Genomic DNA, 13,991 nt, shown 5'->3' with positions numbered 1-13,991 from the left:
CCAGGCATTCTTTTAGACCCTATAAATATGATGAACAAGATTAAACAGTCCTTTATTCCAGAGCATCTAATGAGGATTACAGAAAAACGAAGATAATTGCAACCAATTTAAAAGTTGCTGTTGGAGCCGATGGAAGACCCATCCTGGGCCCATCCAGGAAAGTTTCCTAGTGATGGTGATGTCACCTAAATTAGAACAGGAGTAGTGAGGGGTACATCTAGGCTGTGGTCATCTAGTCAACCAAACAGATTAAGCAAAATCCTAGAAGCTAGAGAGAGCATGGACCTTTTAGAGATTTGAAAGTAGTTTAGAATGCTGGGTTTAAAGTGCTCATGGAAGAGGGGCAAGGTATGATGGTAGAGAGGAAAGCAGAGACCATATACCTTTGGGCCTTGTAGACCATATTAAGGAGTTTATATTTCATCCTGAGGACTTTGGAGTTATTCCGAAGCAAAGATGTTGCTTCCATTTTCAGATGAGAAAACTGAGGCCAGAGGAGCCAATTGACTGGATAGCAAAGAGTGGGACTAATTTTAATCCCCTCCCTCTAAATCCTCACCTTAAACCCAATGCTGTTTATACTATATCAGGATTACCCAGGACATAATTATCTTTTCTTGGCCATATTACCAGCCAATGCATTACTAGTTTATCCTTAATTTTAGTTTATGTTAAATTCTGTGTTTGGTTTAAATGGGGAGGAGGATATGACCAGTGTGTTGGTTCTTTAAAAATTCTCCAAGGTGAATATGGCCTCATATTAAGATATATGGGCTCAGTTACATCACTTGTAGGTTTTATATCACTGCCAAGCTCATCTACTGTTGTGTCTATTAGATGAAGAATATTGATTCCAGTTTTTCCTAAATGCATCATACATGCACTTTTCACAGTGTATACTTAAAAGATAAATAAGCATAAAAATTAAAACAAAAAATAAATGAAAAAAAGCCATAGACTGCTGATGGGGGAGCAAAGGCTCACAACTTTAAACATTTTAATACTCCTACATATTATTATGTCACCAGAAATTGCATTTTCAATTTACCTTAAAGCTTCTCAGCTAGGCTTTTACAATAACACAATTTGGAGACTGACATATTAAGCAATGTAAGGAGAAATGTGACAACAGGCAAAAAAGTAAGACGCTATCTTCTGAATTAATTACATAGGGTGAAAAAAAAGAAAGAATAATTATTTGAATGGAGGTATTCTATTTCAGCCAGGCAGTCTGGATTTCATATCACTTTTTAAATAATTTTGTTCACAGAGTTCATTGGTATGAACAAACTGTCGGTTCAGTGAAAGAATAACAAAGAGCCTTTTGCTTTTCTCTTTTAGAAAAGTGGCAATATGAATCACCTAACATCTTTGACTCACTCTAAAAAAAGCACATCTACAACTGCCAAACATTTAGGTCCTTTTTGATAAAAGACATTTTTGGATTCTACAGGAATAAGCAATGAGTACAAATGCCAGTGTTTAGGTTATGATGATATGACAATTACAAGCTATTTAAAAGGAATAATAAGTGCCAAGATAATAGCTTGCTACATTTATCCAAGTAGAGAGGACAAAGAGTGTAAAATCTTCAACAACAGGACAGACAACTCTCTATTCAAGATAGCTTAGGTATAATCTTATCTGAAATGAGAAGGTTGAGTTACACAATTAGTAATTTTGAGTCTGTAAACCTCATGACTTTGAAATTCTAATGTAAAAGAGGGGACAAGATAAGAAGGAATGGTTAACCTCATTCATCCAAGACCAGGTTAGGGGATCCAGGAGAATAATCAGTAGATGAAAGAGAGTTTTAGAGACTCAAGGAGTCAGTTTTGAAATAGCTCAGGCTGACTTGGGTTCGAAACCCAGCACTGGTACTTACCACTAGAACTGTGACCTTGAGCTAGCTACTCTTCTCTCTAGGATTCAAGAAAAATATATATATATATATTTTACCTAATAGGGATATTGTGAGGATTAAATTAACTCTTATGTATAAAGAAGCTGATGCATAATGTGTGCAAACAGGGGCTATCATTAATATTATTGTTGTGATCATTATAATGGACATTCCATTATGCTGTTGAATTCTATTGGCATTAAATGAGGTAAAACGGTAGACCAGGCAACCAGGAAAAAGACATACTGCACTTTTAGGATGGCATTTAGACTTGCACATTCCCAATTAGCTTTTCAATTAACCCTAGCCTTGAGGAAAATACTTCCCGGAATGTTAAAATAGGACTAAAGGACTATGGTGAGTGCAGATTGTTTTATTAGAGCAACAGAAAATAAACTGTTATCAACTGGGGGGGGGGGGGAAAGCCAAAATTTACAGAGGGTACTAAAAAATCACAATCATTGTCCATGACACAGATTTATCCCCTCAAATGCTAAAACATGTTCTGAATCTATGGATAGTTCTCTCATAATTTAATATACTGGTCATTTTCTAAATAAAACCTAATAATAATCTAATTACACACATCTTCCTCCATTAGATGATAAACCATGACAACATATTGTTAACAGCATTTTACACCCCCACTGTGTTTGCCACTATATAATCTGTGATGTTATAGGAATAATCTACATGAATTAATTCAGCTTGCAGTATTATTTGTTAACTGCCTTCTCAAAGTATGTTATTGAACTTTAGACAAAACATCAGTTCACAATAGTTAGCTTAAATAAGCCACGTGATAAAATTAGATACACAAAGTAAATAATTTCCATGCACCAAGCATCAACTGAGCGCCTATATTTTTCAAGGTAGTACACCTTTTAATTTATTCCAGGAACTCTGTGACTACAAATTCCATGAAAAGCATGAGATGCTATTTTCATGTTGGTGGTTATCATCACCTAGTGTTCAAAATTAACTCCTCCTACTTCTCTCAGCTAGCACAAGGGCATTAGAGTTAATAATTTTTCCTGGTCTTTATCACTCAGTGAACAAAACTTCAGTTCTCTAAGGTTGATTTCCTGATGAGAACGTATCTTACTCTCTGAGTAAGGTAAATAAAGAACTTAAAATCCTTAACCTCACCTTTTGTTTCTTCTTGCTTGTTCTAAGCATTAGCCATTACAGAAATAAAGAGGAGATATCGGAAGCCCCTCACTAGCTTCTTTCCACACTCAGGCAGCCCATATTATTTCAGAGTTAACATTCTTTTAGATTCTATACACTGAATTTAATAGAGCTGCTATTTCTCACATTTGGGCCTCAGTCTGAATTAAGTGACACTGGGAGATTCAACTTTTCTTTGCATACTAATTTGGCATGGGACAATATCTCCCGGTGGCTTTCAGAGCCATTTGTGGTTCTCGACAGTCCTTTCATCCATACAACCTATAATTTTCATAGGAGGAAAGCACTTTTTTCAAAACATTTGTTCCAACAGAAGACCTACTTACAAGTCTCTTTCCTTAAAAAATTATTTGGGAAGCAAAAAATAAAACAAAACAAAAACCAGAAAGCCAACCATGTATCTGGTACTGGTTCACAAGAGTCAGGTCTGCAATCTTTTCACCTGTGACGTATAGAATGGAGAAGAGACCAGTTCTACCCGCACCCTCCCCTCCACCAAAAGTGTCACTAAATAACAAGTCACTCATCATTCTACAGCCGTCAGATGTGGCCATTTAAAAAGACTATAGCCCCTTAAAGTCAGAACTCCAATGATATTTTCCCTTTCACACTACAGACAATCATACCAATATCTTGGTTTGTCACTGGATTCTTGTTCATTTTATCAACACTCCCCCTCTGAAGGAAAAAAATACCAAGTAAAAGTGAAGGCATCTTTGCAGTTAAGAGAAAGGACAGACCAGGAGAGACTAAGAGAGCCATCTCTGGGTTAATCTCATGAGTACGTATAATGCAGAATGGAGTGTAGGCTAAAAATCACATCCTCATAGTAATATGGAAAATCTCAGTTTCACAAGATTCTGTTACCTATGGAAGTTTTCCCAATACCTACCAAATTGGATACTGATACTCTAAATATGACAGCTTGGTCAGTGCCTCAGAAAGCACTGGACAAGTTAGAGACGTAAACCACCATCATCTATTATCTCCAAGCTTGTAATATACCTTAGGACTTACAGGCCATTGTAATTTCTTAAAGAAACATAACTGATGGGGTAGGTCTACATAGAGATCATCTAAAAACAACTAGTCATGCTGAATAAAAGAAACACAAAGCCTTCTCTAAATGGCCATGACTACCTGATTATAAATGTAATTCTTGCTCGTTGTGAACACTTTTGAAATGATGGCTTTGTTGATTTAAAAAGATATCAAGAACCTCTGTAGAGTCTGGTCAGTGTTACTGAGAGTCCCAAATATGTGTTCCCAGGACACATACTACACCAGATATACTAGAAATAAGACTCAGGCATTTATAATACCACCTCCAGAACTGAAGATCACAGTAATAAAAATAATGCAGTATAGCAACAAGTTTACTAGAGAGCTCCCTGAGCAAGCAAAAATTGTAGCTTCTCAATTGCTTTTGTCCTATGTAATTTAAAGAAATAGTAAGTCTCTGTCAAGACACTATCAATTGATGATTTCATCAAATATTTTGAATAGCCAATGATCCTGCTGAACACTGTGCTCCGCTCCTAAGTGAGCTAGGTTCTAAGAGTGACCCCTCCTCTAAGTGGCATGGGCCATATTCACAGTGAGAGGCAGGTTCTCATCCCAAGCTAATAAAGACTGCGTCTGTACTCAGACCAGTAGTCCAGAGCAGGCAGTTGCCAAATCGGAAAGGTAATCTCCATCCCCACTCATTCCATACCTTCTCTGATTTCGCCTTCCTGGCATTGTGCACGAACCTGCGACCCAGCTTCTTGGCATACCAAATAGAGGCAAACATAGCGATGCCAATGCAAGGAATTCACAATAAAGCTGCTGCACAATCAACTTCCCACCTCGGCTCAGAGACGAACGGAATCAGACTGGAGCTGTCACTTGCAGGCTGTTGCTTTCTCAGTTCCTCTCATGCTGGTTAGCTGAGGGAGAGAGAGGGTGGGAGGAGGGAGGGATTGGGGGAAAGGCAGTCCTGTTTGGCCAGTCTGCAGGTATATTTACATCCTGCCAGCAGGAGGTCCGGGCGAGGCGGGCGCTGCCTTTGTAGCCAGCTCACACACATTCAGTTGGCTAAGTATCTGTCTGCAGTTCTTCGGCACCGTCACCACCAAACTCCATGTGTGTCAGGGGGAAGGCAAGCCGCAGTCAACTCATCCGGGAGGCGGCTCACCTCCCGCTCTAGGCTCTGGCAGTTGCACTCCTCGCTTGGTTTCCCTCTGTCTTGACAGTACGTGCTGGCGGCAGTGGCCGCTTAAAGACAGATCTACACACAGCTTCTCAGGTAATCAGCCAATACAGGAGCAGCCAGGCATGGGGGAGTGGCAGGGCCACCATGGATCTGGCCCTGCAGGTACAAACAGGTGTCCCTGAAGCCTGAATCCCTCAGATCCTTCAGACAATTATCAGGACTGTTATGGTGAAAAAATGTAAGCATCCTTCCCTAGCCCCCTCCTCAACTCGATTTGGTTCAAGGAAAGTCATATCTCTACCCACCAGCCAGCCTTATTCACAGCTTGCAAGTGAAACACGTTATCTCTTTAGAAACTGGCCTGGGACAAAGTGCAAAGTGAGCAGGATGAAGTGTCCTCCAAAAAGGGACACAAAAACCGATTACATTGTATAACATTGAATATACTAATTATTTTGATGTGAGTATCACATATTGCACACAGGTATTGCTATTCAATTCTGTACTCCACAGATATGTACAATCAACTATGTTTCAAAAAAAAAAAGGTCCTTAGTTTTGAAGTTATAGGTTTTACCTCTAAAAGACTAGGGCTTCTTTTATAGCACAGGTTTTTAGCCTGGGGATAGGGAGATGGAGAAGGGTTTAAATCTACCTTTAAACTAAAATAGAGCAATCCACTTTTTTTTTTTTTTTTTTTTTTTTTAATCCCAGGTTTTCTTGCAGTGATATCCAGTGTTAAACAGATGACTATATCACCATTGGGAAGATAGGTTTATAGCAGATCTTAAGCCATGTTCCTTTAAAGAATGTTCACATTTGATTCTAACACTAGATACTTCTGACTTCAATTATCTTATTAGAGTTTAGACTATCACGTGAGGCACTTTTAAAGGAAAGTCAACTTTAAGAGAGAAGTGTTTCCTACAATGAGAGATAATATTTAAGCCCTTTGCCAATCCTACCAGAGTACAAAAAATAAACTGCTCATGCTGGCAAGAAAAACCTTCCTTCCAGTGACACACAAACTAGACTCAATCCAGTAAATCTTTTCCAGCTGATCTGACAGAAGTGCTCTATGAGCACTTCTGGATCACAGAAGGTCAACACAGTTGCAGACATTTGGAAAAGAACTCCCTTCTCTCAACAAAGTCACTTGAGGTATATCTCTCAAGAGGGTTGGGTCTGGGGTCAATGGGAAAGTATATTGGAAAGTGTCATAGGCAATTGGAGGTAGAACAAAGCAGTGTGGGATAGGACATTGGTAGTCAGAACCCATGTCCATGTTCCTCACTAAGCACAATGCATTCAGTGTATGTTTATTGAAGGAATGAATGATTTGGTTTCTGAGCCTGACTTTGCTTCTAACTTGTTTTCTTTTCTCTCTGGGCTCAATTTGCCTCCTCTGTAAATTAAGATAATTAGGCAGATGATTTTTAAAACCTCTTCCTGCCCTATGAGTCTATGATTCTAATTGTGGGAGGGACGTATGCTGTGGTGAAATGATTCAGTGTTCTGGAAAGCCAACAATGGCACCCTTGGGGTGGCCCAGCTTCTTCTACCTTCTTTGGCAGGCCTAGCTGCCACCCAGGGTTTGGTTTTGCCATTAGCTATTTCTTTTGCTCTGTGCTTTCACTTCCTACAAGCACTACTTTCCTTTAGTTTCCATCTGATGCTTTTAGACAACCCCCATGCAAAGTTCTCCACATTACACGCTGTACTCTTTGGGGGAAAAGTGCCACAGAAATCCAGCAAATAAATACATGATACCTCCTGCTTAGTTTTCAAAGAGCTACTCAGCAGGACCATAGCTTACCCTCGTATTGCTGTGATGCTAAAGGTATTCATTATTTCTACATGTGTTTGTCCAAGCCGCATTGTAGTTAAGAGTATTCAATTAACATAATAAAATATATAAAAGGACAATCCTCCCTGATTTAATCAGCAGACAATTCTGTTTTTAAGAAGTAATCAAACAATAAAGCGGTATGACAAAAAATATTAAACTTTTAAACTACTGATATCATAGAGGGAATCAAAGAATGTTAATTTACTCTGATGGGACAAACAGATTATAAAATAATTTTCACATTCTCTTCATAAGTTAAGATTTCCTAAGTTACTAAAACTAGGACTTAAAGAGATCTTTCATGTTTGATCATTTTGTTTATTGGTTTTGCTTTTATGCTGAACCTCTAATGATCTTCTTCCACACCTAACCAAAAGCCTTTATAAAATTTTCCAGGATGGAATTCTTTAGAAAATAAATTGAGCCAACCAACTAAGATTTAACCTTAAAAATAACAGTAATAGCTATCGTTTCTTAAATAGGGAGTTAGTTGGATGTAGAAAAGGCAGTGTGGAGTGGGACATTTGTAGTCAGGCACCATGCTCATGTTATGCAAATGCTTAGCAAAATGTAGACATTTAAAATATATTTGTTGAATGTGTCTATAACAAAGTAAGAAAATCCACGAACTGGGGAAGACTGGAAGAGTCAATAGAAGAGTATCTATAAATTTTCAGTTGTAAAAGTTGTTTGAAGGATGGGTATAATGTCAATTGATTGAAGTCATTGCCACATTTATACAACTGTCCTTCCCTGGGCTCTCTGTGGGCAGATGTGCCTGCTACAAGGAGGGTGGCAGCTGCCTACAGTTAATTCTCATAGTCTCTAACCATTGCTCTGCTGATTGAGATAAACAACTTTTGCAGCTCTGCTGTGTAAGAAAAACAAATTTTTCAGACACTTTCCATCTGTATGTGATCAGTACCTGAACAGACCTTTTCCTTTATAATTTCATTTTTAATACCTCTCATATGACAGAAGCCTACTAGTGCAGCTGAGTTTGAGATGCAACATTAATCCTTTTAAGCAGCTTTGGGTTCATGCCTCAACACACACACTATGTGAGCCTACTCGGAATTCTCAAGGTAAATGCAATGTTTAAATCAAGCCATTAAGTATTATACAACTACATTCTCTGCTTATCACATGAATGATTTTCTTTTAAACATCATCTACATATATCATAGATAATTATTTAAGAAAAAAAGAACAGTAAAAATGAAACCCAAGAAACTAATATCTGTTAGCTTGAAAAGCTATCTAGGTTCAGTGTTGAGTATGAACCAAAGAAAATACATGTTGAGACTTAAACAAGTTAATGTACAAAATCAATAATCATACAAGGACTTTTGTTTGGCTTATTTGCATATTTGATATGCATATTTGATAGTCTTTTGGCTAACATTTAATATTAGTCAATTATTAAACAGCAAGTATAGAACATATACTATATAGATTTTATGAGTAAAAGAATATAAACATATTTCGCTTCAATTCACAGGAATGCCAAGCTGTTGATGTTAGTTACCTTTGTACAGAGAAGTAGAAAGAGTCAGCTAACCATGGTTACATTTTGGTCTATTTATTTAAGTATCATGTGAGTCATATACTGAGAACATATTCATGTTATTACTTGTGTGATTAAAAAGGTAAACAATGCTTTTCCACAAAAAATGTATTGAGTATATACTACGTGTCAAACACTAGGGATCTCTAAATAAATAAAACACAATCCCTTTTCTCAAGGAGCCCTATATAGTTGGGGAGACAGATGCATAAGAATGAAGAAATAAATTTCAATGCAGAATGGCTTTTAACAGATACGTGAAAAATAACATGGGAGCTCAGGGAGAAATTTATTGTTTTTTGGTTTTTACATGATATAAAACCATAATAATAAATGTTAGCTGGAAAAAGTGCAATAAGCAGTGCTAATGTATATAAAAAGGCAAAGGAATTGCTAAACTTTTCTACATGCTTTATCTCTACGGGCAATAGGAAAAAAATGTTACTATAAATTTATACACCTATCAAAGTCGATGTGTACAAACTGGCCCAGTTGCAGTTAGATATATTTCTGCACCGAAGTGACAACCAATAATGGACAAGTGCGAAAAAAATGTTTTGACTCACTTTGAATAATAAGCCCACAGACTCATTATAAATGGGCTAAACCTATCTTTTTTTTTTCTGCTCTCAAGATCATCAAAACTAATTTGTCAACATTTTAATATTTCCCATGTCCTTTCTCTTAAATGTTTAACCATAAAATATTTAGGCATCCAGAAATGTAAAGGAACTAACAGAACACTCATCCATGTACCTACCACCCAGATTTAATAAATTTTATACTCTGCCATATTGGATTTAGATTAACTTTTAAGAAATAAACTCTTCATAATATAGTCAACATCTCCCTCTCCTCTCAAATTCATTTCAAAATAATGTTCAATAAACATTGTTATACTGCTCTCTTTAAGCACATACAAAGTTTTTTCTAGAGTAGATTCTTTGAAATTTAATTTCTGGATCCTAGGATGTGCCCATTTTTAACTTTTATTCATTATAAGTTGCTCTCCAATTTTTATCAGCAGTAGTTTATGAGTCCTATATTCTAGATGACACAGTATAATTAGAATTATTAATTTTTCCCAAACATAATATATAATGTTAGCTCTTTGAATTCTTGATGTGCATTTTCTTGATTACTGGTGAGACTTAGGATCTTTTCATATGTTTATTGGCTGTTTGAACTTCATTCTGTTCATAGCCTTTGCCTGTGTTTAAATAGGCTTAGGTTTTTATTATTGATTTGTGGAAGTAGTTTATGTATTTTAGACACTAATCCTTTGTATATTATAGATTTTGAATATATCTGCTCTCAATCTCTGACTTGTCTTTTAACTTCATTCATGCTTTGTCATACAGAGCCTTCATAAAAATTTAAATGTACTAAGATTTGTCAATGTTTTATTTTATGTTTGTACATTTATGTATCCTAAAAAACTTTTCCCTATTCCAAGTTCACAAACATTTTGTTTTATATTTTCTTCTAAACAATTTAAGCTTTTTGCTTTTCAAAAATAAGTCTTCAATTTTTGTTTTTTGTTTTTTTAATATATGGTGGGAGGTGGGAATCTATTTTTCCCCCATATTATGGTCAGTTAATTTATTTATTTAGTTGGCATATAAAAATGCTGTTCTTTTTCCTTACTGACTTGTAAGGTCTCTAAGTCATAAGCCTTGATCATTTCTGAGTTCTTCCTTAATTGTTCTATTTTTATTTACCTGTGCCAAAACCAAATTGTCTGTGCTTTTCTAGTAAATATTAATATCTGAAGGACTACTCATTTGATCTAACTCTTCAAATTAATTATTTTAACTTTTTGCAATTGAGCACTTCTATTCTACTCCCCAAATTCCCTGTTATTATTTTATACTGCTTTAGTTCCATCATATTGTAGTAGTTAATCCCCCACCAAATCAGTCATTATTGTTGTCACCATCATTATTATTATAACTAAAGGTTACTAACAATAACTCCCATATGTTTATTTTCCCATCATTCTTTTTATCATCCTAACCCTTCTTTCTGGATTAAATTTTCTTCTTACAAATGTACATATTTTAATAGTCTTTCTGCAAAAATCTATGTGGGTAAACATATTCAATCTTTTTCTATTTTTCCTGAACTGTCTACAATCACCTTTGACTTTAAGCGATAGTGTACATAGAAATTTCTAGGTTGACAATGATTTTCCCTCAGCACTTTGAAGATATTATCTCACTTTGGTTTTTGGCATCAATTTTTATGATGAGATGTCTGCTGTCAATCTAATTGTTACATTGTAAGAAATATGTCTTTCTATTATTTGTTTGAAGAATTTTTTGTCTTTGTTGAATTTCAGTTTCAACACAATATTTGCTTTTTTAAAAAAAATTCTGCTTGGAACTAATTATGGTTCTTTAATTTGATTAATTATATTTTTTAAAGTCTCAGTCATTCACTCTTCTAATATTTCTTCTCTCTCACTTTCACTATTCTCTCCTTCTAAAATCCTGTGATATTTCTTGTGGACCATTTTATTCTACCCATCCTATTGTTTCATATATATTCTTCTTCTCCTTCCTTCTCTGTATTACTTTTGGGGTTAAATTGTCAGATCTAATTACTATTTTCTAATTTCTATTTTTATCTTAAGTTCTAATGTATTTTTTGCCTATGTATAGAGTATTTATTTTAATGAATTGTTTTTTTTTCTTATTTTTTGTACATTCTATATATTTCTTTTTAGAATCCATCTAGTCTTTTTTCATGTTCTTCTATTCTTTTATTATGATTTTTATTACTTCCTCTGACATGTTTTTAATTTAAAACATAGTCTTTATCTGATACTTTTATTCCCTAATTTTCTTGGAGGTCTATTCCTGCACATTCCACTCATGTTGGGTGGTTTCTGCATGTCATCGTGCATTAATATTCTGAGATCTTCTTTAGCAAGATCATAGCTTCTGTGGGAGTCCCAGGACCTTTAGTTGTGCAACTGCTACTACAGAATACTTTTGCACATCCCTCTGCTAGTTGTCCAGAGATTTCACTAGTCCAGGTGCAGTTTCATGCTAATTTTTTGTCTTGGAGCTATTCTCTTCACACAAAAGGGTTTAAATTTACTTTTTCTTCTTTTCCCACTAATAATAGAATATATTTTCTTGTTGCTTCCCTGGGCTGGTAAATTAAGATTTTTTTAGATGTCCTTTCATTAGTGAGAATCCTTTTACGTTTTCAGTTCTAAGCAGGGGTCTCAGTTTCATTTCTCTTCTTTTGGTAAACCTAAGGTCAGGTGTCCTACCCTACATGGGCATCAAAACCCAACACTCTCACCCCAAGTGTCTTTACTGGATCCCATGTATTCCTGGGATACCACAGGAACACACTGCTCTGGCTGTCACTATATAAAAACACAAACAAGTCAAAGAGTCATGCCTCTAAATTAACCCCAAAACAAACTGGAGAATTTAGCTGGCCTGTACATAAGGCTTTAGGGTTTAATAAGCATGTGTGGCAACAGAATGTATAAAATTTATTGTGAAATGTTTCATGCATGAAATTCTAGGAAGTCACTTAGTTAAAATGCTATTCAAAACTCACCATAATATATAATTAATTACCTAAACTTAGCTGTGAGAAAAACTACCACCACCACAGTTTTGACGTTTGACAAATTATGCCAACTCTACAAAATGGGGGTAATAATGGAAATTACACCATTGTGTTGATAATAAGGAGCATATGAGATAATACATATAAACTATTTGAAGTAGTTCCCGGCATACAGTATGGATAACATAAAAATGTTGCTTTTATTTATATTCATCCTCTAATCTTCAAGAAGCACCAAAGACCACAATAGTCTAGACAGACAATATGTGCTTACTATATGAAGAAGCAGAGAAGAATATTTTTTTTTAATTCTTTATATTTGTATTTAATCATCTTCACTGTTAGAAAAGTCTATCTTCTTTCTTGTCTTTTCCCCTTTTTATGCCATTAGTAAAGAAAACAAATCAGTTTCCAAACTCTTATAAAAATCTTTCATACATTTAAAGACTTTCCATTTCCCAAGTGTCTCTTTCCTGAGCCAAATGAATATTTTCTTAAGCTTTCTGAATAGCTTTTCTTCATCTTCTCAGAGCCACTCTTTGTTTTACAGATCTCTCATAAAAAGAAAAACAAATGGATTCTGAACTGATATAGTAGTTCTGAATCCAAATGCTATGATTGGCCCACATGCTTAATATTAAATTTTGTTAAACTGAGGACATAGACTGATAATGGCAGTGACTACCCAAAGGAATGGAGAGCTGAGTTGGTGTAGGTAAGGAGCAAAGTAGAAAGAAGATCAAGCCAGCAGCCAAGAAAAAATGGGTATCTAATGGAGCATACGAGAACCTCGACTTGTGAGCACAAAAACAATGCAATAATTGAGGCCATAGACAGGATTTTTGAAACAGCAATACAGTGCTGAAGGATGGGTAGTTGAATAGTTAGTAACTGAGAAGGCAATTCAATCTCTTCAAATTTTATGCCTTACCAAAACATCCAACAAATACAGACATTCAAATATCACTCACTGAACCCTGAATTACAATTCAGCCAGGCAGTCTAGTATTCTAACTATCTCAGCAACAGAATTATTCTCACAGTTGATGAAGGTGGACTGCTAGTTTGGGAGGCAATACTCTTAATTTTAATTTGATAGTTCTATCAGTTATCGTACCTTTGGGTATTGAACTACATAATCAATTTCTAAATTTCCCTTGAACTAAAATAATCTATTAGTCTATGTCTTAGTCCATTTTGTGTTGCTGTAACAGAATACCCAAGACTGGATAATTTATGAAGAAAAGACATTTATTTAGCTCATGATTCTGGAGTCAGGGAAATTCATGCCTGGGCAGCAGCATCTGCAAGGGCCTCAGGCTACTTTCACTCATAACAGCAAACAGAAGGGGAGCTGGCATGTGCAAAGAGATCACATGGCAGGAGAGGAAGCAAGAGTCAGGGGAGGTGCCAGGCTCTTTTTAACAACCAGCTCTGTGGGAACTTATGGAGGAAAACTCATTCAGCGCCAAGGGAGGGCATTAATTGAACTATTCATGAGGAATCTGCCCCATGACCCAAACACCTTCCACAGGCCCCATCTACCAGTACTGCCAGAATGGGAATCAAATTTCAACATGAATTTTGGAGGGGGCAAACATCAAAACCATAGGAATCCATGACATTTATGAACCAAGAATTAATCTGTAAGGCAATGTTCTCTTAAGTGTAGTGGCCATTTTTGATGAAGTAG

At 35.9% G+C, this 13,991-nt stretch overlaps 1 protein-coding gene across 3 annotated transcripts in view; it reads right to left on the bottom strand.

Annotated features, from left to right (window-relative positions):
* The window catches only part of DLG2 (discs large MAGUK scaffold protein 2), a 2,032,915-nt gene that overhangs the window by 860,212 nt on the left and 1,158,712 nt on the right, over window positions 1–13,991 (bottom strand). The window contains exon 1 of one of the 3 annotated variants that reach the window (XM_063094169.1): window positions 4,809–4,886. The exons of the other annotated variants lie outside the window; for them this stretch is intronic. Coding sequence (XP_062950239.1) covers window positions 4,809–4,886 — 78 coding nt within the window. Of the gene's footprint in view, window positions 1–4,808; window positions 4,887–13,991 lie in introns of those variants that run through there. 3 annotated transcript variants of the gene reach the window in all.

This window comes from Cynocephalus volans, chromosome 4 (genome assembly GCF_027409185.1).
Source record: "Cynocephalus volans isolate mCynVol1 chromosome 4, mCynVol1.pri, whole genome shotgun sequence".
NCBI classification, from domain to species: domain Eukaryota; kingdom Metazoa; phylum Chordata; class Mammalia; order Dermoptera; family Cynocephalidae; genus Cynocephalus; species Cynocephalus volans.
The sequence above is the reverse complement of the archived record's forward strand: the minus strand, read 5'-3'. Positions and strand labels throughout refer to the sequence as shown.